Source organism: Ascochyta rabiei, chromosome 4, assembly GCF_004011695.2.
Source record: "Ascochyta rabiei chromosome 4, complete sequence".
In the NCBI taxonomy this organism is placed as follows: Eukaryota; Fungi; Ascomycota; class Dothideomycetes; order Pleosporales; family Didymellaceae; genus Ascochyta; species Ascochyta rabiei.
Genome location: NC_082408.1, coordinates 287,518 through 312,298, shown reverse-complemented (window position 1 = coordinate 312,298; position 24,781 = coordinate 287,518). Strand labels below are relative to the sequence as shown.

The following is a 24,781-nucleotide window of genomic DNA, read 5'->3' as shown; positions in this document are numbered from 1 at the left end:
TATAGTAGCATATAAGCTAGTGTTAGCTTAAAGAGAGATTACTAGGCTTTAAGCAGCAAATAAGGCTGCTATGCGACGTAAATTGCATAAAAGAAAGCAGTTACAGCAGGAGGGAGTCCTAACAGCTAAGGAAGGCCTTTAATTAACTACTCTAACTAAGTTTAGGGCGTATAGTAATAGTAAGAAGGTAAGAAAGTAAGTACATGTTAAAGGAGGTAAGGTAACCTAAAGATGCTATAAAAAGTGCTACAATATAGGGCATAACTTGTGTACGTATAAAAAGCCTAAAGAAGGTGTTACTAAATAATATTATATACTGTACTACTATAAACAATGCCAATATAGGCTAATGCAAGCCATAATAGGGTAGAATGTTGGTGTGGTCTTGGCAGAGTGGCCAACTCGCCTGTGTGGCCAACTTACCCGTTGAATACGTTATATACAACCCAGTGCATCAATTTAAATAGACTGTAATTAAAATACAATTAATTACCTGAGATTAGTCCTACAAGCTTAGTATAAATGATTATTATATGTTTATGTAGTATTGTATTATTATGCGTTCCAATCCTTGGGTATTCAACTCCTCATGCTTGCTCCAACTCGCTCGCAATATCCCTTCTCCTCCCACGATAGAAACGCTCTAACATCTTTCTTCGCTCGGTCTGCGTACTGCTCTCCACCAATAGCGCAAACTCGACAGGGTCTTCGAATCCCATGCTCTCAGCCATGCTGCACAGCTGCCGTTTCCGAATGCGCTCGTCAGGGCGGTATCTGTAGCTGATGCGGAGCCCGCTGCCCTTCTTTGCGCTTCCCGTGAGCCTTAGACCCTCATCATTAGCCTCTTCATCATCTTCGTCCTCGTTGTCCTGCACATAGGCGAAGGGACGCGAGTGTAGATGCGAGTTCTGATGCTGGGTCTGACTCTGACTAGCCTGAAAGACGCGTTTCTTGCTCAGATCGATGTCGTTGCGCAGCTCCATGGCTTGCTTGCCCAGCCGAGCTTCGATTTCACTGCGGCCGATAACTTCAGAGTTTTCATGCGTGTATTGCACGCCTGCTTTTGCTAGGATGGCGTTGATTGGATCGGCGCCCGATTGCTTTTGGTACTTCTTCCGCCCCCGTTTGCTCTTGCCCTCGGTGGAATTGGTCGGAAAAGCAAGGGTGTCGGCAAGGCGCTTGATGTTGGCTAAATTCCCATCGTCGGCGTCTCCTGTGATACCAAGATTTTTATTGGACAAGATGTCATCATCGTCGGAGGAGGAGTGTTGAGTTTCGTCGAATTGAAAGTCGACAGCTTGCACGCCGGCGCGTGACTCAGCCACGTTGGTCTTGTGCATGATGTCGCGGAGCAAAACGCTGTTCTCCTGGAACGTGAAGAGGTTTTCTAATCCAAAAAGCTCACCTTTCTTGCTTGCTTGGTCCATTACACCTTTGAAGTAACGACGCTCTTCTGACGCATTGTAACCGATGTTGGCTTGTTGTTGTTTGTAAATCTGTCGCGCGTATACAATCTCTTCAATCGTGCCGCTGGAGACAAGACGGAAAACTTCAACGTCGCGGGTTTGGCCAATACGATATGCACGGTCTTGAGCCTGAAGGTCGTATGCTGGATTCCAATTCGGGTCCACAACAACGACTTTGTTCGCAGACGTAATGTTAAGACCCACGCCTCCGGCTTTCGTGCTGATTAAAAAGACAAATTGCTCGGGATCGGCGTTGAAGTCTGCGACGGCTTTGGAGCGCTCTTCGTATTTCATCGAGCCGTCGAGATAGGAAAAGTTGTACTTGGTGCCATCGACATCAAAGAGGCCGCGCAGGAGACGCAAAAGTCGAACCGAGTGAGAGAAGATGAGAACCTTGTCGCCGTTGGTGTGCCAGAAGTCAAGAAGCCGCCGAAGAACTTTCCATTTTCCACAAAACTCGCGTTGGGACTGGTTGAGGATAGCGTCTCGGTTGCGCCAAAGCTCTTGGAAGGTTTCTGGACAAGCGGTTTCTAAGGTTAGTAAGTCTTTTGCTTGCTTCTCCTTGTTGTCCGTCGATGAGGGTACAACAAGAGCGATGTGGTTCGCAAGTTTCTGGAGCGTGACCATGCATGGAAACATGAATTTTGCCCACTTCTCGCCTTCGCCTGGTATCTCTGAATAGCAGCACCAGCCTCTAGATTTGCCAGAGCCGCAGTCGCATGGCTCCTTCGCTGTCCGGATGAACTCGCACCTGTCACTCTCAAGAAAGGTTCGATATGCATCTGCCTGAGTCTCGGTAAGCTGACAGAAAACTACACGGTCGCTCTTCTTTGGCAGCTGATCAGCAATGAGCGTCTTCATCCTGCGAAGAAAGACGCTGGGCAGGATGTTGTGAACGAGGTCTTGCGCTCTGCTTCGCGAGTCGGCAAGCTGGGCGTTTGTTGCATCGTGAGCTTGACCCAGCTTCAGCGGGAGACTGATCGTCTGCTTCCACTCCTGAGCTGATCCGTATGCACCAGGCCGCGCCCAATTGAGCAGGTTCCAAAGCTCTTCGTACTTGTTCTGGATCGCAGTGCCGGTGAGTCCAATGCGACACAGTGCATTGATCTTGTTCATCGCAACAGTTACTTCCGACGACTTGCTCTTGATCGAATGGCACTCATCTGCGATGACGCAGTCCCAGTCAATCGTATTGACCTCGCTCTCATTCATGCGGTAGGTATTGTAGGTTGTGATCATGATTTCCAACATGCCCTTCTTAGCAGCACCCAGTACACCTTTCCGATCCGCAACATTGCCGTGGTATCTGTAGACCTCCCACCAGCCCCACTTCGAGAGCTCGTCTTCCCAGTTCTGCATCAAGGTACCTGGACACACAATAAGTACCTTGGGATACCAGCGACCATCACCATCTCGACGTATCTTGCGCATGCACTTGGCGTCTCTCTTGGTTGCAGTTTTGCCGAAGGCTGCCGTGAGGAAAGCAATGACCTGTATGGTTTTACCCAAGCCCATATCATCGCCCAGTATAGCTCCAATCTGCTTGACGAAGCGCTCGTGCAGGAACTCAACACCCTCGACTTGGTAATCGCGCAGCCATTGTGCAATCGCCGCTGGGATGACACCTCCTGATTCACCACCTAGTCTGATCTTCTTCTTTCCGCGCTGTGGCTTGACCGCTTTATCGAGCTGTGGCTTCTCTTCCGTCTCAGAGTCTGAAAAATCTATGTCTTCGTAGCTAGGTGGGTATCGAAGGCCTGCTTCGTGCAGCTTCTTGAGGTGCTTTTGACGCGAGGCAACGTACTCTGGTATTGGGTCGTCCAGATACGTCGCATCATCGGCGTCTCCGGCTACAGAGTCTGTACTGAACGCAACATCACGGACATCCTGACGCTTCCATTTGGGTGGATGCTTTCGACCCACAATACTCGCTGCTGCTGCAGCTTTGGACTTTTTTTGATGACGAATGCGAACCGTCTCAGCAGCGGCACGTTTTCTTTTGAGTGTTCTGCGGTTCTTGAAGTCCTCGTAGGCGGCTCGCGTGTCCTCTTCAGACCACTCCGATTCCACATCATGTTCGTCATCGTCGGTCTCGGACTCTGCGGCTGGCTGGTCCTGGGGTGTTGGTGATTTCGTCAACGGCTCATCGTCGTCAGTGACAGTTTCTGCAGTTTCTTCAGCGTTGTCCTGACCACAAGCATGCTGGGACTGCGTCTGTGTTTGTGTGAGTGCTATGTGCTGTCAGTAGTTGTTGGTTTGTTGTAGCTGCAGGGCTTCCTCTCACCCTCGATGTACTGCGAAAGGTCAAGGCCTTTGCGCGAAGACTCGACGATATCGAAACCATCGTCGCTGTCTTGACCGTCGCTGACAGCCTCGCTCTCGGCAAATGCCTGAAGAGCTCTGTGATGTTCCTTGTTGGCCTTGGTGTGAGAAAACGACATGATAAGCGGCTGGGACATGCAAGACCGGCAGACGCCTCATTAGCTTTTACAAACACATCATGCAGGGTCTTAAAACAGCCAAAAGGCCACTGTTGGTGTTGAGTCAGTGTTCGTGTCAATGTGCAGAAGCCAGGGAAACACGCGACAAGGAAGGCGCGTCACGTCAGCGCGCCAGCACGTGAGAGAGGGGCGCTTCCCACATGCCAGGATCCCTACCCAAGCTTGGACGCCAAAATATTGGGCAGCTTAGCGTCATCCATTCACTTTCACCTCACAAGCTTCAATCGATACATTGACACTCAGCGCGAGCTCTCACACAATAGCAGACTACGGAAAAGCCGATAGTCAAACTTCTAAACTGGCAACTGCGCCAGCACAAGGCTCAGCCACACACAATGCCTCTCGACACAAGCACCTACTCCCTGGCTTTGTTGCGTCTCGACGGCCGGCGCTGGAACGAGCTGCGCCGTATTCATGCCCAAATCTCGACCCAAGCAGCTGCCGACGGCTCGTCGTATCTTGAAATGGGCAACACGAAGATCCTCTGCAGCGTCACGGGACCGCACGAGGGCCGATCGTCAGGCGCACGCGGCGGCGCGGGCGGACAGGCAAAGCTGGAGGTCGAGATCAACAGCGCAGCATTCAGCGGGATGGACCGGCGACGCAATGCGCGCGGCGATAAGCGCACGAGCGAGATGGAGCACTGTCTGCGCGAGGCGTTTGGGGGTGTTGTCTTGGGGCATCTGTACCCGCATTCTACCATCACCATCAACCTGCACATCATCTCGCAGGACGGGTCGCTGCTGGCTGCGTGCATTAATGCCGCGACCCTCGCGCTCATCGACGCGGGTATACCCATGACAGATTACCTCGTCGCCTGCACAGCGGCCTCGTCTGCCTCGGCGAGCGCGGCAGACAACGCCAGCGCGGACGACCCGCTGCTGGACCTCAATGTGCTGGAGGAGCAGGAGCTGCCTTTTCTGACCGTGGGGTGTTTGGGCGAGAGCGACAAGGTCGCCGTCTGCGTCATGGAGACCAGAGTGCGCATGGAGCGGCTGGAGGGCATGCTGGCAGTTGGGATAGAAGGGTGCAAGCGGATGAGGGGGATACTGGATGGCGTCGTCAAGGGGTATGGGAAGCGGTTTGGATGAAGACGGAGAGTCTTGACACGCGCAGCGAGAACACCACGTGCTTCCTTGCCATGTCATCTCCTTCCCGCAATGCAGCAGACGCAGGGCGCGCCGCAGACACGCACCGCGCGCAGTTGAAGCGCATCGAAACAGGCAAAACGCATCTGTCTGTTCCTTCACAGACCGGCCAAAGCAGGCGTGCTGCCGTTGCAATGCACCACGCTCTCTTGTCCACCAGCCACTACAGCCAGAGCCCATGCTCGACGCACAAACAAGGACACTGCGGCAGTAGAATATACACTCATCAAAGACGAGGATCCGAGTGGTTTACACACCGCACCTACTCCCATTCATTACTCCACTGTGCCATACACCGTGTTCAACCGCATTCTCTCGCATACTTTCCATCTGCACATCCGCACCCCCACCCTCCCTCCTCCACAAGCAGCACGCCACAACGGGGCCTCTCGTTCTGGCTCGACATGTGCGGGAGATGTAAAGGCGTGAAAGCGTGGAGGCTGAGGCGTCGAGAACGGATGAGACGAGGGCTTGCTGGATCTGGGTGGTGTAGGGTTGGGTGCTTGGATGTGGCAATGGTGGGCTTCAGCAATACCACATGTGCGACTCTATGTGGCGTGGGGCGAGAGAAGTAGGAAAGATTGTGTGTAAATATCCTCGCTTGCGATATCCTCGCTTGCGAACATACATGATGGACTCCTTCCAACGAATCTTGGGTCTGAAGAGCGACAGAATGCTGTACGTGGTGTCTGCAGTGCAGACGTACCTGGTATCATAGTAGCGATCATACCCAGAACTAAACCGTCGGCCGTGAGAACATATCAGTACAACAAAGTCGCTATGCGATGCGGCTACGCCTTCCAAAGCGCAGTCCTTGTCAAATCAAACACAAACATTGCTCCCTTCAAGTGCCCAACTCCAGTAAATAACAGACCCTTCTGTGTATCGGCAGCTCAGAGCGGCTGCTGGCCCACGCGCCACCTACCATCCGCGACCGTCTCGAACTTGACCCTGCGGCCTCTCTGTCTAACCATCTCAACACCTCCTGCCTCGAGCCATCGTCCCAGATTCTTGCACTGACTAACGTCAAATACCTCAAGGTCCCTGCAGCCCTCCACTACGGCTTCGACCCCTGTGCCGGTTACCCGTACGCAACCGCGTACAGATAGGTTTCGAAGCTCGAGCAAGTGCAGCGAGATGCAACGGAGCGATGTATCCGAAACCGCAGAACCGCAAAAGGCGAGGTTGAGGTGCGTAAGGTTAGGCAGGCCAAGAGCAAGAACCTCTGTTGCAGTGTCTGAGAGAGCACAGCAGAACGACTGGGAAACAACATTAGCGCCCATGCTACTCTGCAATTGGTGTGATGATCGACTTACTAGGTCCAATTCCCTCAGCCCTTTGGCCGCATTTGTCAGGTAGACGATCGCATTGTCGGTCAGATAGGTGCAGTCGGCAAGACATAGCTTCTGCAGTCGCGGGAAGGGATACACACTCCAGTGTTGGAACCCAATGTCTGTAATGGTGGTGCATCGCGTGAGGTCAATCGACTCGATGCGGTTAGCTGCGTGAACCGCGATGTGTGCCATCGATCGATCTGTGATGTGTTTGCAATAGCTCAAAGTAAGGCGTCGTAACTTCGGGCAGCCGACAACGGTACCAGGAGGCAGGGGTGCTGGTGCTGGCTGACCGCTCGCTCCACCCTTGCCCTTATGACGGCTGTTTGCCTGTGCCTGATTGTGTGCCTGCGCCACCGCCATCTGAGGGGGATGATCCGGTACAACCCATCCAATCACACGTGCAAGAAGGTTGTCACCGACCTTTCTGCAGTTGCTAAGGTCGACCTCTTCCAGTCCCTTGGCCTTCTGCACCATCTCAAGTACTGCAGGACCGGTGATGTCCCAGACGCTCTTCATTCGCCAGATCTTCACGCCAGCAGCGCACGTCTTTGCCAGTTCGCCGAAGCCCTCGTCTGTTACGTGGAAGCAATTGCTCATGTTGATATGCTTGGGTCGAGTGCCAACGAAAGGGCAGATGACGTCGATCAGCGTGCGGTCCGTGACTTTGCGGTTGTACTTGGCAAGATCGAGGTCGTGGAGGACATCGGGCGAGGTAGAGATGAGTTTGTGCCAGTGTGACGATATCTGTCGCAGTTGCATCAATTCGTACAAATCGAAATTCCTGAAGATGTTGGTCAGAACAGAGTCCGGAAGACGGCCTCTGCTAAATCTGCTCGGTTTCCTTATCATGCGCGGGCGTTTGAAGTCAAAAGCAGGTTCGGGTGGGGTGGACGCGTGTTTAGGTATAGGTGATAGCGGGAGAGGCGTGCCTAGAGGCGTGCCTAGAGGTGAGCCAATTGGGGATGGGTCTTTTGAAGAGAAGCTAGTCTTGGTGGGACTTGAGGGCGAGTCTGGTGGTGGAGGGGCAAGTGAACCCCGTCTCGATCTGGACCGGACGTTGTCTAAGTCAAGATTGAGGAATGGGTCCGGATCATAAGGCTCCATCATCTTCTCATCTCTCCGTGGCGGAGTGACTGGCGTGTCAACATCAGGAAGATCGCTGAAGGTCACCGTTGGAACACTCTCTTTTCTTCTTGGCGTCCGTGGGCGCTTCGTGTCTGCGATAGCCAGCTCGTTGATCTTCGGTGTGCTTTCTGAGTCGGACATGTGCACGTCGTTGTCTTTTGCAGTCTCAAGCCGCTCTTTGGCCACTGACTCCACCTGCCGACGTACATCTGGCGTGCATTTATCCCACAACTGGCTGAGGGTATCTCCGCTGATCATGAGGCACTCGACGGATGATACCGATCGCACGGTAGCCGTACGGCGCGGTGCTAGGGAGAGACTGACGACTTCGCCGAAATACTGTCCTCCCCTCAACCGAGCCTTCACCTCATGGAAGTTGTGCTCGCCAGCGGCTATTGATCTCCGTCTGCCTTGGTCGAAGGCTGCGTGGCCATTGTTTTGGGCAGGTTTCACATTGACAATCTCCACTTCGCCCTTGACTATGAAGTAGACGTCGCGTCCTGATGTTCCCTGCCTGATGATGTCGTAGAAGGGAGGGAACGAGCATGGCTGAGCACGCATACCAAGAAAGTGGAGAATCTCGTCAGGCAGCTCAGAGAACAGTGGCAGCTCTTTCAGTAGCGATCGAACATGTACGTCTATGCTGCCAAAGGCGCTGTGGGCTGCGGCTTCCGTCAGGCTTGGACTCGGTGATTTCCTTTTCTTGTAGGCATTCACCACTTCTCCGTCGCGCAGTGTGCCGCTCTCTGCCATGACTACATCGCCGTCTTCGCGATCGCGTTTTCCTGTGATCTGCCGTACGGGAATCGCTGGTCGCTTGCTGCCACCGCCCAGTTCCTTCTTTTTGCGCTCAAGGATGGCGAGACGCTCCTTGGCCTCGTCCATGATGGCTCGTTGGACCTCTGGGAACTTGGGCAGCTCCTTCATGAGATCCTCTTTGTTCAGACGCACGACCAGCGAGCGCATGTTTGCGATGATGGTGGCCGTGCGAGGAATATCCATGAGGATGCCAATCTCGCCGAAGAAAGCACCAGGCTTCAGCTCAGCGAATGTGCTCTCCTGGTCTCGCGAGGTGACGCGCATTGCGCCGCGGACGAGCCAGTACATGGCCTTGCCCGTCTCGCCCTCGGTGAGGACGGTGTCGTGTGTCTGGTAGAGTGCTGGCTTGAGATGCATACCGATGGCGGCGAGGAAGGAGTCAGGGGCGGCCTGAAAGAGAGGGAAGGAGCGGAGGCGGTCGAGGAGGTCGAGAGGCAGGCCATGGATCGTGCTCGCAGCGAGCGGTGAAGGTCGAATGGGTCTCGCGGGGTTGGAGTCGCTGTCGAAGGCGCGTACCATGGCGAAAGAATCAGGCACAGCGACGGCGCCATGGCCGCGCACCGGGCCGCCAGACCTGTAGCGGCGCATGGTGGTGGTGGAGGTGCTGCTGCTGCTGCTGCTGCTGCTGGCTGGCTGGCTGGGAGCGACGTGTGCGAGGCAAGCTAGCGGCGGTGTGTCTGCTGGGCGGGGCTTGCTCTCCAGTGGGTCCTGGGAGGAAGGCGGGCGGCAGGGGCTGGGCAGGTGCGATGCAGTGGTGCAGCAGGCCTCAGCTCATGGTGCGCGCGTGCGGTGTGGTGAGCAGTGGGCGGAGCGCTTCTGGTGGGAGCGAGCGGAGCGCGTCTGCCCAGTGCGAGCGCTTGCTGCGTGCGGTGTGAGGGCGGGGCGGGAACGCAGCAAACCACGGCACAAGCAGCAGCAGTAGCAGTAGCAGTAGCAATAGCAATCAACAGGCTGCTGGTCGCCGGGCTTCCCCCGAATGCAGGACAGCCACGTGCTCGGCAATGCCTGAGAGCAGATGTCGAGATGGTCGGCTCGTCAGCGTGGCGGCGTGGCGGCGTGGCGGCGTGGCGGCGTGATGCTGCTCGGAGAATTGGTGATGGGTGACGATGGACGCGGGAAACACGGGCTTGGTCGGCGCGGGAACGAGCACAATGTGGATCTTCTAGAAAGAAGGAAGGAACGTCCTTGAAACACGGGCCTGTGCATGCTTGCCCTGCCTGTGCATGCTTGCCCAGCTCGCCCAGCTCGCCCAAGCTCCAACACGAAGCGAACTCTAACTCTCTATCGTTATCAAGCCCCTGCGACACAGCAAGCCAGCCAGCCCAGCCCACGCTTCTTCCCCTGCCACTGCTGGCGGCCGAAGGGGCTCTCTTTGCAATCGCACCATGGAGTCTGGATGGACCCAGTGCGTCCGTTTGCAGGCATCGTGGCAGCCCTGTTAGGCTTAGACGTCAGAGAGTGCTTCGACCGCGGCCATCAAGTGCCATTCGAACCAACGGCGGCCCGCCGGCCTTCACCCCTGACCATCGCCGGCCCTGCGCTTGAGATCACCGCGTCGTGGGAACGGACCTCCCGCAACGTCATTCGTCCAAAATCCAGCCTCAGCCCACCAGCGTGCTCTTATCATCTCGTAACTCATGTCCATTGTTTCGTCTCGATTTCGTAAGTCGTGTACGGAGCGATATCGTTCCCAGAGAGCAACGCGCCGTCTGAGTTGCACCTTGCCATCCACAGCACCTTGCCATCCACAGCACCTTGCCATCCACAGCACCTTGCCATCGGCGGTCGTCGTCGCGCTCACAACGCTCATCTCATCTGCGGTCGTCCCTTCTGCGGTCTCGGTCGTCACCATACCTTTCATCCCACTTCTCGTCGCAATCTTCTCGCCGCGACTTCCTCTTGTCCCACTGCTCAATAATTTCCCTCGCGCCGATGCCTCCAATCACAGCTCCGACCAAGGTCGCAGCTGTATCATACTTCTTGCCTTTCTCCAGCTGATTTCCCAAGAGGCCGCCGATCAACCCTCCAGCCACAGTGACTGCAATACGATGCGTTTTGTCTGCCGATCGTGACCTAGATCTGGAGCGAGCACGGCGGGAGTCTCCACGCTCCCTTCCAGATCGCTGCGGCGACCACGATGAGCGGCGTCTCTGGGGTGCAGGACGCCCTCGCTGTCCGTAGCCCTCTCGCCGACTGTTGTACGGAGGCTGTTGATATGGCTGTTCGCTGTTAGTGAGCGCAGTTCATCGCACGAGAAAACCACTGACTGCCACTTCGTACCCACGAGCTTTGTTGTACGGATCGCTGCCACGCATCACAACAGCGCCTGCGTCTGGGCCTCGATAGTAAACGGTCTCATCAGATACATATCGCACATCTCTCCGCTCCTGGTAGTCGCGCTCTTGCCGGCGATCAGGGGCGTACATATCAGATTCCGAATCCCTTTCGTCGTGACCTCTCGATGTCTCGTGGTCTTTGCGATACGACTCGTGGTTTGCGCGAGAAGACTCGCTTGGCTGCGGGTTTCGATTTCGCTTCCTCTCCTGTTGCTGCTGGCCGTCGTGTCGCCTGTGCCAAGCTGGGGAATGCTTACCGACTTTGTCAAAAGCTCTATCGTGGTATTTGTCGACAGCCTTGTCGACGCCTTCGATACCGAGCTCCTAGTCAACGCAAAGATGCATCAGCAAATGCAGTAATCCGTCACCCCGGAGTTGCGTACCACAAGCTCTTCATATTCGCCCATGTCTTGCGCCGCCGAGACGATTAAGCAGCGTTAGATCCCGAGCGTTCCGTACGGTGGTGCTTCCGTTGCGCTTATGCGGATGCAAATCAGGGTGCTACTGCGAGCCACATGTCTTAACGCTGCATCCTGAACCCTGTTCGCGGAATGACGTAGCCTAGCCTAGCGAGAACCAGCGACTTGGCTGCGGTCACTGCGCGAAGATCATGCTCGAACCCTGGGAAATATCTAAAAGCAGGTTCACGGACGGCACATGCACAGATTGTCCAATCTGAACGTTGTTGTGCTTTAAGTTGTAAGAGCTCGCTTTCGCCACACATTGAGATGCAGCAACTATTCCTCGACTTTACTGTCCAACAAGGGACTTGTCCGCAAGCTTTCGACAACTGTAGAGCTTTCAAGGGCTACACGCTTGTAAGGCTCCACCATGATCAATCGGACTACCTTGCTTGGATGTAAGGATTGCATGTTTACATGCGGCTTTTTTTGTTTTTGCCAACTCCAGAGGCTCTGCCCCACGTCTAAATTACAATCACACATTTTTGAAGCACTCAAGGTTGCTTCGACGACGTTTTGAGTGTCATCAACCATTCCGTTGGAGGGGTTGACATTTTCGTCGCCTGGGTAGCTACGTCTGCCAACCTGACATTTATGAGAACATATAAATGGCAGTTCCAGGCGTACCGTTCTGAAACCCACCACTTCTTCTACCCTTCTCTTTGAACACCATCCTGAATCCCGAAACATAGCAAAATTTCCAAAATGGACGTTGCCCATAAACTAGCTCTTCTGGAACGTATGATCAATCGCATTTTCAACCAAAATCTTCTTAGGGTTGAATCCATCAATTCCGACGGACAACCTGTTTTCTACAGCGGACAATGGCGTCAGATTGGAAAGAACGATCGCCTTGCTATTGTGGGCGATAGAGTCATTGATATGGTGCTGTGTACCTCGTGGTTCGATGTACGGAATGCGGAAGGTAGTAGGAACTCTGGGCACGATGTCGAGAATGTGTGCTGATATACCGAAGGTCGCCTACTCACCAAAGGTCAATGGTCGGAACTCCAGGGCGATCTGGTGACCGATGATCGCCTCGCTCGACGTGGCTTCAGCCTTGGGCTCGATGACGTCGTCATCAAGAACCCTGGTCATCATGGCCGCATTTCAAACGGAATGATGGCTAACGCTGTTGAAGCCATCATTGGCGCCGTCTACGTGGATTCTGGTTACAGTCTTGACGCTGTTCGTATAGTCATAAGCCATCTTAGCTTCTTCAAACACCATCTGCTATTGGTATTTGTGGCGGCGTAACTAGCCGCTGTAGGGAACAATAGAAAGACTGCGCTGTATTGCTGTCTAGCTAGGAGAGTGCAATATATACCTGTCCCGAGACCAACTAAGCTAGGGCCGTCTGCCGTGGGTAGACGGTCCGATTGACACCCAATTGATACCGCAACACTCCCCCCCAGCTGCCGTGAACAACAAGGCTGAATCTATCTACCTAGTACCACCCGGTGAGGCCTGCTAGATCTGGTATCCTAGCCTCCTAAGTGCTGTCTATAAGGTAATGCTTAACGTCTTCTAATCTAAGCTGTTGGACAAATCTCTTGTGTTTCTGTCGTACTAGAGTCTTAGTAAGGCCGTCTGCTGGCATGTCTGCTGTAGGGCACCAGGCAACGTCTATACAACTGTGCTGTACCTCCTGCCTAAGCCACATCTAATGCGTGTCAACGTGGCGTAGCTTTGTGTGTAGCCTGTCCTCCTGCTTCGTAACTATGCCTACTGTCTGCTGATTATTACAGTAGATGACTGGCTTCACGTCAGGATTGAACCTAAGGTGTTTGAACACTCTGTTCCACCATTCCATCTCCCCCCCAGCCACGGAGAGAGCCATAAGCTCTGCCTCTGTAGTAGACTTGGCAACTGAGCGTTAACGTGTCGCCTTCTAGTCTATACACATACTATACAGTTTAAACAGGTATCTATATAAGCTCTGTCTAGATTCCTTATCGTTAGCGAACGCTGCATCAGATGCTCTATAGAACGTTGACAGATCGTTGATTTGGCTAATGTATGTGGTACTGCTCCTTGCTCTGTTACATGCTCTAATAGCCAAGTACTTTGTACCTATCAGATATCTCCAGACGTGCTTAGCAGCTGCCACGTGCTTCTGCCCAGGGTTCTGTAGATGACGTGCTAGGACTAAGTGTGCTCGCGACACGTCAGGTCTTGTAAAGGTTAATATGTAGGCTAGCGAGCCAACTAGCTGCTGGTATATCTGTGTGCGGCTGGCGTTCGGCTCCTCTGTGCTCAACGGCAGGTAGCTCTCAGTTAACGGTACCACTGGGTATCTCCCTGACGTCTGTGCTAAGTTGAACTTGGCTAACACTTTGTTAATAAAAGAGTCCTGTACCAGCCATATAGATGCTGCTTCCTAGTCTCTAAGTACCCGTACACCTAGGAACTACTTTAGGGCACCTAGTCTTCGCACGTTGTACGTTGCCTGCAGCTGCTTCTCAAATTGGCTGTGATAGCTGAGATGCTGTAGGTGTACTAGAACAACAATATCATCCACATAGAAGAACACAATTAAATACTTGCTTGTAAATAGACACGGCACGTCCTTGATTAGTCTTAGCCCTAGGTTCACCAGCGTTCTGCTCAGGTGCTTAAACTAAAGCTGTAGTGCGTCCTTAAGGCCATATAGGGCTCTCTTAAGTTCAAGTAGCTTGCCTATCTGTCTTACGAACGGTTCTGGTGTACGAACATAGACTAGCTGCTCTAGTAGTGCATTCAGGAACGCGTTCAGCACGTCATACTGATACGCCTGAAGGCCAAATGCGGCAGCTATAGCCATTAGAGATCTGAATACACGTGCTGCCAGTGTGGCTGCGTACGTGTCTCCCCACTCGTTCTAGAGGTCTCCTCTAACAACAAGTCTTGCCTTATACTTGTAGAGGTACCTATCTTTGTTAAACTTGTATGTGAATACCCACTTCAGAGGGAGTATCTGTGCCTCAGCGGCTGCTGCTGCTGCTGTCACTGACGTGGTTGCAAAGCATCCCTTCTCTTAACAGCTAGCAAACTCAGCATAAGCTGCCTCTCTGAACTCCTGTCCGTGCAGGTGCTTCTCTAGGTCTCTCTACTGTCGTGGGGGTGCTGGGAGCCTGTCTCTGTGCAGCCTTGTGCGTGGCGCTTCGCCCATAAGTTTCTGAGATTCTGACGGATTGACAGCTAGTGCAAATGCTGTGTAGTACGATCCCAGCGGGCGTCTCTGTCTCCTTGACGTCAGCACGTTTGCCTCGTCAATCTGGCTGCTGATCTCTTCTCTCCTTGGAGCGTTATTCGATCGTCGATCCGGAGCCTCTGCCTCAGGCATAAGAGTCTGCCAGCCTCGTGGCATGCTGCCACTCTCCTGACTACTCTCAACTATCTCTCTGTTGCCATCCAGCAGATAACTCGGCTCGGGTGTGTCCTCAGGCGTCGGTAGCCATTCTGTACTCTCTGTCACTTCCTTCTGTGACTCTCGATGACCAGCCATCTCATTCATTAGCTAACTCTCTGCTTCGTCAACGCTCTCTGCCTCATGGGCATCCTCTGTCTTGTTAACGTTTTCTTGACTAGGAATGATTTTACTGACGTGTGACTCCCCTATAAGTTGCTCTGGTTCCTCTGGATTTTCTGGGATGTTGAGAACAGTAGCAATCTCACGTAGTCTCTGTCTCTCTGGGTAAACCTCCTCCATGCTGTGCTCTAACGGCAGGAAGACCACGTCCCGTGTCCTTAATACTCTCTGCAGCGTCAGCATCCACACGCGATAGATATTTGTGGAGTCATAGCCTACTAGCTGTCCCATTAACGCACGTGATTGTAGCTTCTCTCTGCGCTTCAGCTTCGTGTTTAACGCGTATGCTCGGGATCTAATAGTAGTCAGGTAAGCAACTGTTGGCTTACGTCTGTGGACAACCTCATATAGAGTTCTCTAGGACAGTGCTTCTGTAGGCGTGCAATTGAGGAGATATACAGCTGTCATGCAGCACTCGTTAGTCAACTCCATAGGCAGGTCTCCGCCGATCCGGATAGCCCGTCCCCTCGTGACAATCGTGCTGCCGGCTCTCTCTGTGAGTCCGTTCTGTTCCTCAGTGTACTCGGCTCTTGGTTCTACGACAATACCAAGGTCTCTGAATATCTGTAGCATCTCACTATAGCTACGGTCACTGTCTAGTCTTATAACTGACACATCAGCATTGTACTGACGTCTAATCTTCGCCAGTAGTCTCTCTGCAGCACGCCTCAGCGTCACTGAGCTCTTATCTGGTAGGCAGCACGCCTCGTGCCAAGACGTGTACTGGTCAACGGCATAGAACATCCACAGGTCTCTGTTGTAACAGCGCTCTGTTCTCTCACGCAATTAAACAAGGTCAATGCCAAGTCTATAGAATGGACGGATGGCTGGCTCCCTAGGTGGTTGTTAGCTAACTATCCTGTGTAGCTTCGCCTGTATGCACGTCTCACACATGTCCCATTAGGGTGCCTTAGGGTGCTGTTCAACCTGTATCCCGTCGACGTGGTTGCTCAATTAAGCTACTGCCTTCTGACTTACGTGGCCAAGGAGCTTATAGGCATCCTTCTAGGTAACTGTTAGTGGCTTCTGTTCGTCTTGTAACGGCCTGGGTACTGGATATCGTGTCGCATACACTAACAATAGAGCCAGCTGCAGTGCCTGCTCTTTCTTATTGTTAATTAACCAGTGTCTATCCTGGTACTGTAATAGACATATGACGTTTGACGCTTTCTCCTAGTATAGGCAGTCACGTCCTGAGTCAAAGTGTACTCCTAGAGGCCTGCTGCGTGACAATCCAACCACGCTTGTGAAGAATCCAGGGATATAGGCCACATACGTCAACTTCATCTGGCTTCTTCCTGTTGGCGTCTTGACGTTGAGTACTACCTCACCCCACTCCTCTATCTGTGCTAGCACTCCGCCAGCGTACACGTAGTCTGTGGGTCCTCCCTTCATAGTTGTAGTCTAATTAGATCCTCTAGTGTTTGTCACGTGACAGTTTGAACCTGGATCCAGTATCCACCTAGTAAGTAGCAGCGGCTGACTCTGATTAGCTATAGCTGTAGTCTGTAGCATAGCATTGCAGTGGGTCGTGCTCCTGACTGGCTGGCCATTATCCATGCTGATTACAGACTGCTTCTTACTCTCTGTTTCTTGCTTGCCGTTCTTCCTAAGGCGAGCTTCTACGTGTCTAAGTGCCTTAGCTATAGTAGTCTCAGCCTGGCGTAGCTCGTTAAACTTCTTCTCTACTGCTGCATCTGGCGTCTAATTAGACTGCTGTAGGCTGTGGTTGACGTATTGACAGTCCTTGAATCTGTGGCTATTCCCACACAGGCATGCCGTACGTCGTGTTGATCCACCTAAGGCTGTCAGGTTGTCTGTGCTAGGTGTGCTAGCCGTGCTGGGTGCAACACCTAACGTTGCAAACGTGCCAAGAGATAATGCAATTGGACGTGTGCGTCGATAGTAAGACCGAAATTCAGCTACAAGATCTGCGGTTGACGTGTACTGCTCTCCTCTCTAGTCCTTCCTGATTAGCTTATGCAGCTGTGTAGCTGCCCAGCTATTGTTAAGGCCCCTGATTGACAGTATAAAGTCCTCTTGAGATCGGTTACCATCCACTTCGGGCATCTTGGCCTCCGTCAGGAGTCTGGTGATTGTTACCTACTCGTTAAACCAGGTATCCAGATTTGCTCTCCTTGGTCTTGTACACACAGCTCTGTAGCGGCTGCGTAGCTGGTGATTCCGCTCACCTACTGATGGGCAGAGGTGCTTCTTGAGCGTTGTCAATCGACTGTACGGGTCTGAGCAGCTGACAATAAGATCCAGGTGCTTGACGTCGATTGTCTGGGCAATCTCAGAGTTGAAGCTTCTTAAGGCCTTCTCTCTCTGTAACCATCTTGCCTCCTTACGCTCAAACCTCCTTGCCTACGTGTTGTAGACTGATATCTCTTCAGCAGACAGATCCTTAATGTCAATATCGTCCTGCTCTTCTTTAGATACCTGAGTTTTCTTAAACCTCTACACAGGCTTCTCCTGTAGCTTCTCATCTTGTAGCTTCCTCAGCTCGTCCACTGACAGACTTAGGTTGACGTACGGCCACAGGTTGTCTCTGTCTGCTATGTCCTTTCTCACAAACAACCACTTCTCCCAGTCATCAGGCTTGCTGAGTATGACTGACGTCTTTGTCACTAGCGGGTCCTGCTCATATGCACTCATTGTGCTATCTCTTAGGACGTGCTCTATTTGACGGGTTAATAATCAATCTAGTTGTGTTAACAGCTAGTCGTACAGGCTGTATATAAACAGGTAAACGCAGCAATTAACTAAAGGCTTCTGGGCTTATAACTGTGGCGGCGTAACTAGCCGCTGTAGGGAATAATAGAAAGACTGCGCTGTATTGCTGTCTAGCTAGGAGAGTGCAATATATACCTGTCCCGAGACCAACTAAGCTAGGGCCGTCTGCCGTGGGTAGACGGTCCGATTGACACCTAATTGATACCGCAACAGTATTGTTCCACAGCCCCTCACCCTTACATATTAAAAACATACAGATGATAACCAAAGTGCATTACCTAGATACGAGTTGACATTGGGCACTCCAGGATGCTTTATGAGAGGTAGCAGGACAGATCTGACGAATGTGTACCTGACGGCCACCGGGTTGACTGAATCGACACTGCGATCTGGAGGCAGATCGCATGTCAATACCACACATCCGGTGCAACCCCATGTACGCGTCGCCAGTGCTCTCCCCTTGCCTCTCGTAAACTATCCTAGAGTACCTGATGCCGTGCGTGGGCTAAGAGCTCGCACTGTGGTTACAATAGCCTTGCCTCGGGTGCTGTTGTACACCACGGCCCCGGAGTTGTACTAACACGTATGTGTAGACTGTTGAGAACGCTGAGTAACCGCTCTGCCGTTTCAATGTACGTTTCTTGTAAGCGTGTTCTGATTGGATATCAAGATGAAAATGGGATCTATGTATCCGTTCCGCTCATTTTTCATGCGCCTGATGGTGGTTTGGTTTACACCTGTTTCGCTCGTTTTAGCATGCAGTAGTGCTCGATTCACACTCCTTTGAATAATACAGATTCAGCGCCATTTGCCTGCCTCACTCTCGCCTTTTTGTGAATAACATCCCCGCGATTCAGAAGGCATCCCTTGCACTGCAACTCCATATATCACCCATGGCACATTCCTGAGATTACTAGCGCCGGCTCATCGGTCATGATAAGAAAGTGACCTCCCCAGACACTCCCCCACACCCAACTTTGTCACCGCTGCCACGCAACTCTCAACCTCAACATGCTCCTACACGTTAACACGAAGGCCCTAGAAGTCGAACACTTGACCAACTACACTTTCACAGACAAGACACTCGCCGCCGAAGCTGTGCAGATGGCTGCACCACAAACCGCCGCCGATTATGGGGCCTTTATTAGCCTTCCCAACAACAAGAGACTTTCGGTACTTGGAAATGCAGTCCTTGCCAAGGCCCTCTGTGGTCTTTGGTACAGTGCTCTCGATAGCCGTGGTAAATTTATACTATCACAGCTCTCTCAACACACTGCTCATCAGACAGGCAACGAGCTTACGCCTACCGAGTGGACCATCTTACGCAACGACACGCTAAGCATTGAATGTCTCTCCCAGCGTGGTTATACGCTCAAGATCGACAACTTGGTCTACTGCAACGCTGGCACCGTCGTCTCTGCAAAGATGGTAGCTGCTACCCTCGAGGCGATTATCGGCGCTGTGCACCAGGACGGCGGAGACGACGCTGTTCTCCAAGTTATCAAACATTTTGGATTCACAGAGCATCGCTTCCTCATGGTAACGCCACATATTTCCCATTTCTCAACGTGAACAGCTGTCACCAATTGACCACTGTGCATCCTTCTAGATCCTTCCATTGCTGACCCTGAAATCCTCAGGAAAAAGCAGCATCAGATCCCTCTATCGAAAGGCTGGCGTCCCTATGGTATCTCTTCTGCGTCTTATCTCTTGTAAAAGAGCATGGACGCAGATCAGATTCACCTGAGGGGCGCCCCCTCGTCGTTTTGCTGATCTGGAATTGCTCGTTCTTGGGGATTCTGGGCTCAGCGGCGCCAGACCGGATCTATGGGCATGCGTAAACCATCCCGGCAGTTGGATTCTCGATCTGCAATGATGAGCCTGCGTACGTCTTCTAACACTGCCTCTGCAGAACAACGAGCATTGAACGACGCTCTGGAATCTTCGCCGATACGTACTGGCGTATCAGCACAGTGATATGGTTGATTCAATCATTCAAGTTTTTGTCAGTCTTGAACCCAACACACGAAGGATATGCGCAACTCACGTCGCTTTTGCTTTTGGCTCAACGGCCTTCCACATTCCTGTTTGCGCCTATCGCACAATAGGATTATAGCACCCAAAAAAGTTCTCTGGATCTCGAGGCCTCTTCAGTTGCCATGGTTCCTCCAGATATGGTCCCTACTCTAACAACGTAGCGAGATTTGTCTTTTGAATGTCGATTTTAGGTTCATCGCAGGTATTGGCTGATGGTTAACCGTGCGAAAGCTTCTAAAATCGCTCCTCGGTCTGGTGACGACGTCACACCTCACGTTGCGTCTTCCGCGTTGCTCAATGGGGCGCGTTCATCTCGACTCATCCTCAATCATCAGATCCACTTTTCAAGACTTCTAATCCTCTAATCAACAGAATGCCGCTGACTCCTTTTACACAAACCGTCAATATCGTCAATATCCACCAACCAATATTCACATGAAATGGCGGGCTACCATGCGCTTGTCATCGGTGCCTCCGGGCTCATCGGCTTGTCAGTCGTGAACCAGCTGCTCCAACCTTACCCTTCGCAATCTCCGTTCCGCAAAGTGACTGCCCTAGTCAACAGGCCTTTGAATATCGACGACTCTTTTTAGCCAACACCTTGAGGACTCGATCACCCTGAGCTAAAGCTAGTCTCAGGCGCAGATCTACTGTGCAGTGATGAGGCTTTGGAGAGCTTTCTTGAATCGAACATCCCGGATGTTGCTTCGGTCAGCCATGTATACTATTTCTGTGAGCACTCGTTTCGAAGGACCTGGCTTCAAAGCGACCAGCTAATGCATACTTTAGCATTTAAGAGTGATGCGGATTCTGAGAAGGAAATCCAGACCAACGTTGGTATGATGCGCCGTGTTGCACGAGCTGTCAAAAGCTTTTCCGTGAACTTTCAGTTCTTTGTATACCCTGGTGGCACAAGGGTAAGCAAATAAATTCTCAGTATTAGGCGCACCACGCAGTGACTTCTTTAGGGCTACGGAATATACCGCCTCGATGGCATCTTCACAGCACCACTTACGGAAGCCCTCGTAGATCAACTACCAGATGACTACGTAAAGACGGTTGCATACCCACACTACCGTGCCTTGCTTGCGAAAGAGTCCAAAGATCAACAATGGACCTGGTGTGAGCTAGTTCCAGATGTCATTGTTGGATTTACGCCCAATGGATCCGGCTTCTCACTTGCAGGCCACTGGGCAGTGTACCTCTATACCTACAAGCTTGTCCACGGACAAGCCGCAGAGGCGCCGTTTCAAGGTGTAAAAGCCGGCTACGACTCCTTGTTCAAGGAAGTAAGCGCAACGATGCTGGCAAAACTTGCTATACATGCATCGCTCCACCCGGATGACTTCCGCGAACGCATTTTCAACGTAGCCGATAGCGCGATACCGGGCTCCATGCGACAGCGTTGGCCTCAGGTCGCGAGCTGGTTCGGCTTGAGAGGTATCCCGCCACGGGACACAGCAAGTGTGAACGATCCAAAGCCAAGCGACCTAATCAAAGCATATCGAGAGGAGCTGAGAGAGGCTGAGGTAAAGGGTGTGGATATCTGGAACTCGGGCCAGCTTGATAGTGTCGGGTACTGGCTGACTTTCGATCGACATCTGAGTCTGAACAGGCTGAGAAATGCAGGATCCCACGAGAACCGTAAGCCGGAGGAAGGATGGTGGGATGCGTTTCCGATGTTCAAGAAAGCTGGGATGATCCAGTGAGTAGCGAGGGTGTGGACAATTGAGTGCAGGTTTCCCCCCACTCCCATCAAAAACAACCGCTTGACAACCGTGGAAATGCATCTAGAGACTTGCGGGGTTGCTGCATCATGGATTCAACTTCTGAGGAAACATGGCGTCAGTGCAGGAGTCGTGGACCACGATGAATCTACATCCATGCAGCATGCATCTAGCACCAGGGCACCAAGTGAGTCAACAACAAGGTCAGACCTACCCAACAACGTCGGAAACTGGCGGTAGCCGCTTACGGATCATCGCAATGTGGGGCTGGCTTAGGTAGCACGACAATAACAGTACGATCTCTTAGCCCTCGAAGGTAGCAGCAGACCGCTCGTTACTGCCCGCGTCTTGGTGCTGTTAACGTGCACTGTGCAACTTTGAACGCAATCTACGCCGGCCTCTCCTCTCCCTGCCAGGCAGATGTTTGCCTAGAGTACAAACTTTCTGCTAGTAGTCTATCATGGTGATCTTGTTGGAATTTGTTGGAGCTGAGAGAACTGGAAAGTTGGATCAGAGTGTGAAAGAATCGATCAAGTTCCTTATTCCATTGTTGTGGTCGGAAACCACGTTTACATACCTATCTGATCCTGTTCTAGTCTGAAACGGTGTTGGATCGGATCAGTAATCTGGTCATGTGTTCCGAGCCCTCCGTGCTCGGTGGCTTGGTCTTGGGATCAGCATCTTTCACAGACCACCTTACTGCGACAGGATCAAAGTGAAACCAGTTTCGGGTGGATGATCTATTTGGTTGAAGCTGCCGAGACGATCTATCACGAGCGCTTTCACTGAGTACTTGTGTAGATCTGAGCTTGAGAACACTGTATGGTGGGATGTTGGCTTTCGTGGATGCAGTCGATCTTAAGCTTCTGTGGACAGTGTTGGTTCAGCACAGTGATACGTGTTATGGGATCATGATGTGTCGTTGCTGGGATATTTTTGGGTATGCCATTAGCAATAGACAACGACTGGAGAGTGAAAATAAGATGCAGACCAAGCAACCACCCCTAATTACGGGGTTGTACACATCGTTCCAGGGGGGGAAATGGCGCAATCAAGAGGTGAGAGAAAACCAAGTTGGAACCCAGTGATGATGAGGTTGCAAAAGCGCTGCACCTGCAGAATTACGTGCTGAACATAAAGACATGAATGGTCGTTACAAACAAAGGAGATGGTCATCTTCACCTTGCATAGGCAATACCTCTCTCTACATCTGGGGACGCCCAGTCGTGGCTCCGCTTTTGCAGCGACTCCTGAGACGCCTTCTGACTCGGTCCTTCGTTTTCCTCGAGGACAGTAACTTTCGTTGTTTTCATGATGCCAGCACCTTTACCCCCTTCATCCTCCAATATCGCGCGCTCGCTATCGGAGTCGTCGTCCAGCATCGACTCGCCGGGATGAACACTCCTGTGTGTGCGTTTGTTGCTCTCGTACGTGTCGAGTCTAATGTGGTTTCCGTTTGTCGAGCGCCCGTAGCCGTATTGCGAGTTTGGCGTTTTGGTGTTTCCAAGGGTCGAGGGGAGGATCCTTTGGAAGAGACTATCAAATGCCTTGCGCAGGGGTGGCAGGGATGCAATGAGGATGCCGATGGATAACTCAGCTGAACTCCAAATCGTGAGGTTGACGCCTGACCACGTTGGATCTGAAGTTTCGGTGATAGTTTTCAGCTCGATGGTTTTGAAGATGGAGCAAATCGTAGCCCTGTTGAGTCTTCTTGTTAGCGTTTTTGAGCATGTGTAACATCAAGACAGTACTTACGGAATACTCAGCAAGAAGACGATGCGAATCCCCCACTGTGTCTTGCGTGATAGCTGGACCTGGGAGAGGTAGACGAGCGGCGCAGCCATGTAAATAACATCGGTCAAAATGTTGCAGATTCCCTGTGTATAAGAGAGCCACAAAGTTCCCTTCGCCCAGCAGCGCCTGTCAGGATAACCATAGTTCCAGTTCGCTTCAAGAGGCGCGCAACCAAATAGCGTCAATACTGGCGCTAGGAAGTTAAAGGCAGTGACGAGAGCGATCGAGAACCACACAATGGCCTGGTAAAGCTTGGAGAAGTTGAGAACCAGCAGCCATGCACAAATGGACCACTTGAGCATCGCTACACCCACGATATTGAAGATTTGTGCGACCCAAAGAAAGTATGAGTATCGCATGATGTCGATCGACGGATCTTCGATGTGTCTTCCGAGGCCAGCATCAACGTTAACTTGGTTGATAGAAGTCGCGACAATGTTCAAAAGCTACGGATAACCTAGTCAGGCTTTCTGGTCGATCTGAAAGTGGGTACAGAACTTACTGTGGCGATGATCAACAGGTAATCGCACGCCATGAACTTGCGCCCTTGCATGAGACCATACACAACTCTCCACACGAGGAACGCCGTACTAATGATCATAAGAGTCCATGCTGGGACGAGGACTTTGAGCCTCTCGTTGGGCCAGTGTTGTGTTGCTGGGCCCGGATTGTCCATTGTGTTCGACGGGCCTTTCCAAAAAAAAAAAAAAAAAAAGCTAGGGAGAAGACAACGTCCGAGGGCGGTCGCGAGCAACGTCGATATGTAGGCAGTTTACCTCCTATCTCATTTTGGAGGCGTAAATGCAGTCGCACGTGAGAATATAGGACCGACGATTTGGGTACAGATCACGGACGTGGCGACTGATCCGAGCAGAAGGGACACGGGTTTCCAGACCGTATTACATGTTTTTGCACAAGGATATCGATCCAAGGACCGAACTGCTCGAACTGCTCGTGGTTCGATTCTGCCTTGATTGCGGGTCAACAGGGATCAGCTCTGCGCCGATTGGAGAAGGGTCGGTGGAGAGTGGGGTTGGCTGCCCTGAAATCGCTTCGAATCTTCACACTTCTGGCTCCAAATGTGTCAAGCTATCTCTAACTCGCGTTGGCATCAGCAAGCTGTGACAGATGTTAGTACAGCCTTGCCCACGTCTCAATTATTGACGTTCCACTCTAACAGCTTCTACTGCGTGTGGGGATGGCGGCGGCTCCAGACCGATAGAACTCTATAGAGCGGAATGTGGATAGATTCTTCGAGCTTGATTCGTGGGACAGAGCTAGCGATTCGACCTGGGTTTGCCTGAGATGTCGACTCATGGATCGTGGTAGAGAATTCGGCAGACCATCCTCATTCTTAAAGCCACTTCGTCCCGCCGCCACATGCCGAACGAAGCGGCGTGATTGCTCATGCCATCGTGCAAGATGGTTAGCACCAGTGCTGATAGTTCCAATTTTGCTTCTTCGCCAATGCTACTTCATACTTCCACCCATACGTTGCTTCGACGTGAAGCGGACAAGTAGAACGCCGCCAGTAAAGGGAAACCTGCTCACATCTGGAAGTGAGTCCGGAGGCTTGTTCGAAATAAGCTCACCACGACGGAATCATCGACTATGTTCCGGCAGTTACAGTTGCAGGTACGAGTATCTCTGATAGGAAACGGTGCTCCGATGCTGCAACCCTTGAATTAGACGATGTTACTGAGGTCGGGAAGCTAGTGTGGAG

The 24,781-nt window shown here is 52.1% G+C and overlaps 7 protein-coding genes across 8 annotated transcripts, besides 23 other annotated features; 3 read left to right on the top strand and 4 right to left on the bottom strand.

Moving 5' to 3' along the window:
• Positions 1–446: part of a mobile genetic element that runs on past the window's edge.
• Positions 169–202: a tandem repeat.
• Positions 447–513: 67 nt separating the features above from the next.
• Positions 514–559: a tandem repeat.
• Positions 560–587: 28 nt separating this feature from the next.
• On the bottom strand, positions 588–3,907 carry EKO05_0002521 (uncharacterized protein; the record flags this gene model as incomplete). Its single annotated transcript, XM_038937978.1, has 2 exons — positions 588–3,697; positions 3,751–3,907. 2 exons carry the CDS (start codon positions 3,905–3,907, stop codon positions 588–590), a joined length of 3,267 nt encoding a protein of 1,088 aa, XP_038801120.1.
• Positions 3,669–3,708: a tandem repeat.
• Positions 3,908–4,302: 395 nt separating the features above from the next.
• On the top strand, positions 4,303–5,058 carry EKO05_0002520 (Exosome non-catalytic core component; the record flags this gene model as incomplete). Its single annotated transcript, XM_038945070.1, has 1 exon — positions 4,303–5,058. One exon carries the CDS (start codon positions 4,303–4,305, stop codon positions 5,056–5,058), a length of 756 nt encoding a protein of 251 aa, XP_038801119.1.
• Positions 5,059–6,008: 950 nt separating this feature from the next.
• On the bottom strand, positions 6,009–8,984 carry EKO05_0002519 (uncharacterized protein; the record flags this gene model as incomplete). Its single annotated transcript, XM_038938110.1, has 2 exons — positions 6,009–6,374; positions 6,432–8,984. 2 exons carry the CDS (start codon positions 8,982–8,984, stop codon positions 6,009–6,011), a joined length of 2,919 nt encoding a protein of 972 aa, XP_038801118.1.
• Positions 8,985–8,998: 14 nt separating this feature from the next.
• Positions 8,999–9,024: a tandem repeat.
• A 280-nt stretch (positions 9,025–9,304) lies between these two features.
• Positions 9,305–9,338: a tandem repeat.
• A 96-nt stretch (positions 9,339–9,434) lies between these two features.
• Positions 9,435–9,471: a tandem repeat.
• Positions 9,472–10,207: 736 nt separating this feature from the next.
• Positions 10,208–11,139, bottom strand: EKO05_0002518 (uncharacterized protein; the record flags this gene model as incomplete). Of its 2 annotated transcripts, none has more annotated exons than XM_038937992.1 (3): positions 10,208–10,615; positions 10,664–11,056; positions 11,116–11,139. In XM_038937992.1, the coding sequence occupies 3 exons, from the start codon at positions 11,137–11,139 to the stop codon at positions 10,208–10,210; spliced, it is 825 nt and encodes a 274-aa protein (XP_038801117.1). The 2 variants fall into 2 exon arrangements, with proteins under 2 accessions (XP_038801117.1, XP_059491908.1); XM_059635925.1 differs by having other exon boundaries at positions 10,677–11,056.
• A 759-nt stretch (positions 11,140–11,898) lies between these two features.
• Positions 11,899–12,450, top strand: EKO05_0002517 (Ribonuclease III; the record flags this gene model as incomplete). The annotated part of the gene is made up of 2 exons (XM_038937984.1): positions 11,899–12,118; positions 12,170–12,450. The coding sequence occupies 2 exons, from the start codon at positions 11,899–11,901 to the stop codon at positions 12,448–12,450; spliced, it is 501 nt and encodes a 166-aa protein (XP_038801116.1).
• Positions 12,433–12,437: a direct repeat.
• Positions 12,438–12,597: a long terminal repeat.
• Positions 12,438–14,269: a mobile genetic element.
• Positions 12,438–17,712: a mobile genetic element.
• Positions 13,106–13,560: a mobile genetic element.
• Positions 13,106–13,563: a mobile genetic element.
• Positions 13,247–13,563: a mobile genetic element.
• Positions 13,826–14,007: a mobile genetic element.
• Positions 13,826–14,010: a mobile genetic element.
• Positions 14,160–14,178: a tandem repeat.
• Positions 14,270–17,706: a dispersed repeat.
• Positions 15,140–15,369: a mobile genetic element.
• Positions 15,140–15,372: a mobile genetic element.
• Positions 17,553–17,712: a long terminal repeat.
• Positions 17,713–17,717: a direct repeat.
• Positions 17,718–20,313: 2,596 nt separating this feature from the next.
• On the top strand, positions 20,314–21,246 carry EKO05_0002516 (uncharacterized protein; the record flags this gene model as incomplete). Its single annotated transcript, XM_038938178.2, has 2 exons — positions 20,314–20,454; positions 20,506–21,246. The coding sequence occupies 2 exons, from the start codon at positions 20,314–20,316 to the stop codon at positions 21,244–21,246; spliced, it is 882 nt and encodes a 293-aa protein (XP_038801115.2).
• Positions 21,247–22,442: 1,196 nt separating this feature from the next.
• EKO05_0002515 (uncharacterized protein) lies at positions 22,443–23,734 on the bottom strand (the record flags this gene model as incomplete). The annotated part of the gene is made up of 3 exons (XM_038937950.1): positions 22,443–22,962; positions 23,020–23,504; positions 23,561–23,734. 3 exons carry the CDS (start codon positions 23,732–23,734, stop codon positions 22,443–22,445), a joined length of 1,179 nt encoding a protein of 392 aa, XP_038801114.1.
• A 20-nt stretch (positions 23,735–23,754) lies between these two features.
• Positions 23,755–23,773: a tandem repeat.
• Positions 23,774–24,781: the final 1,008 nt, after the last annotated feature.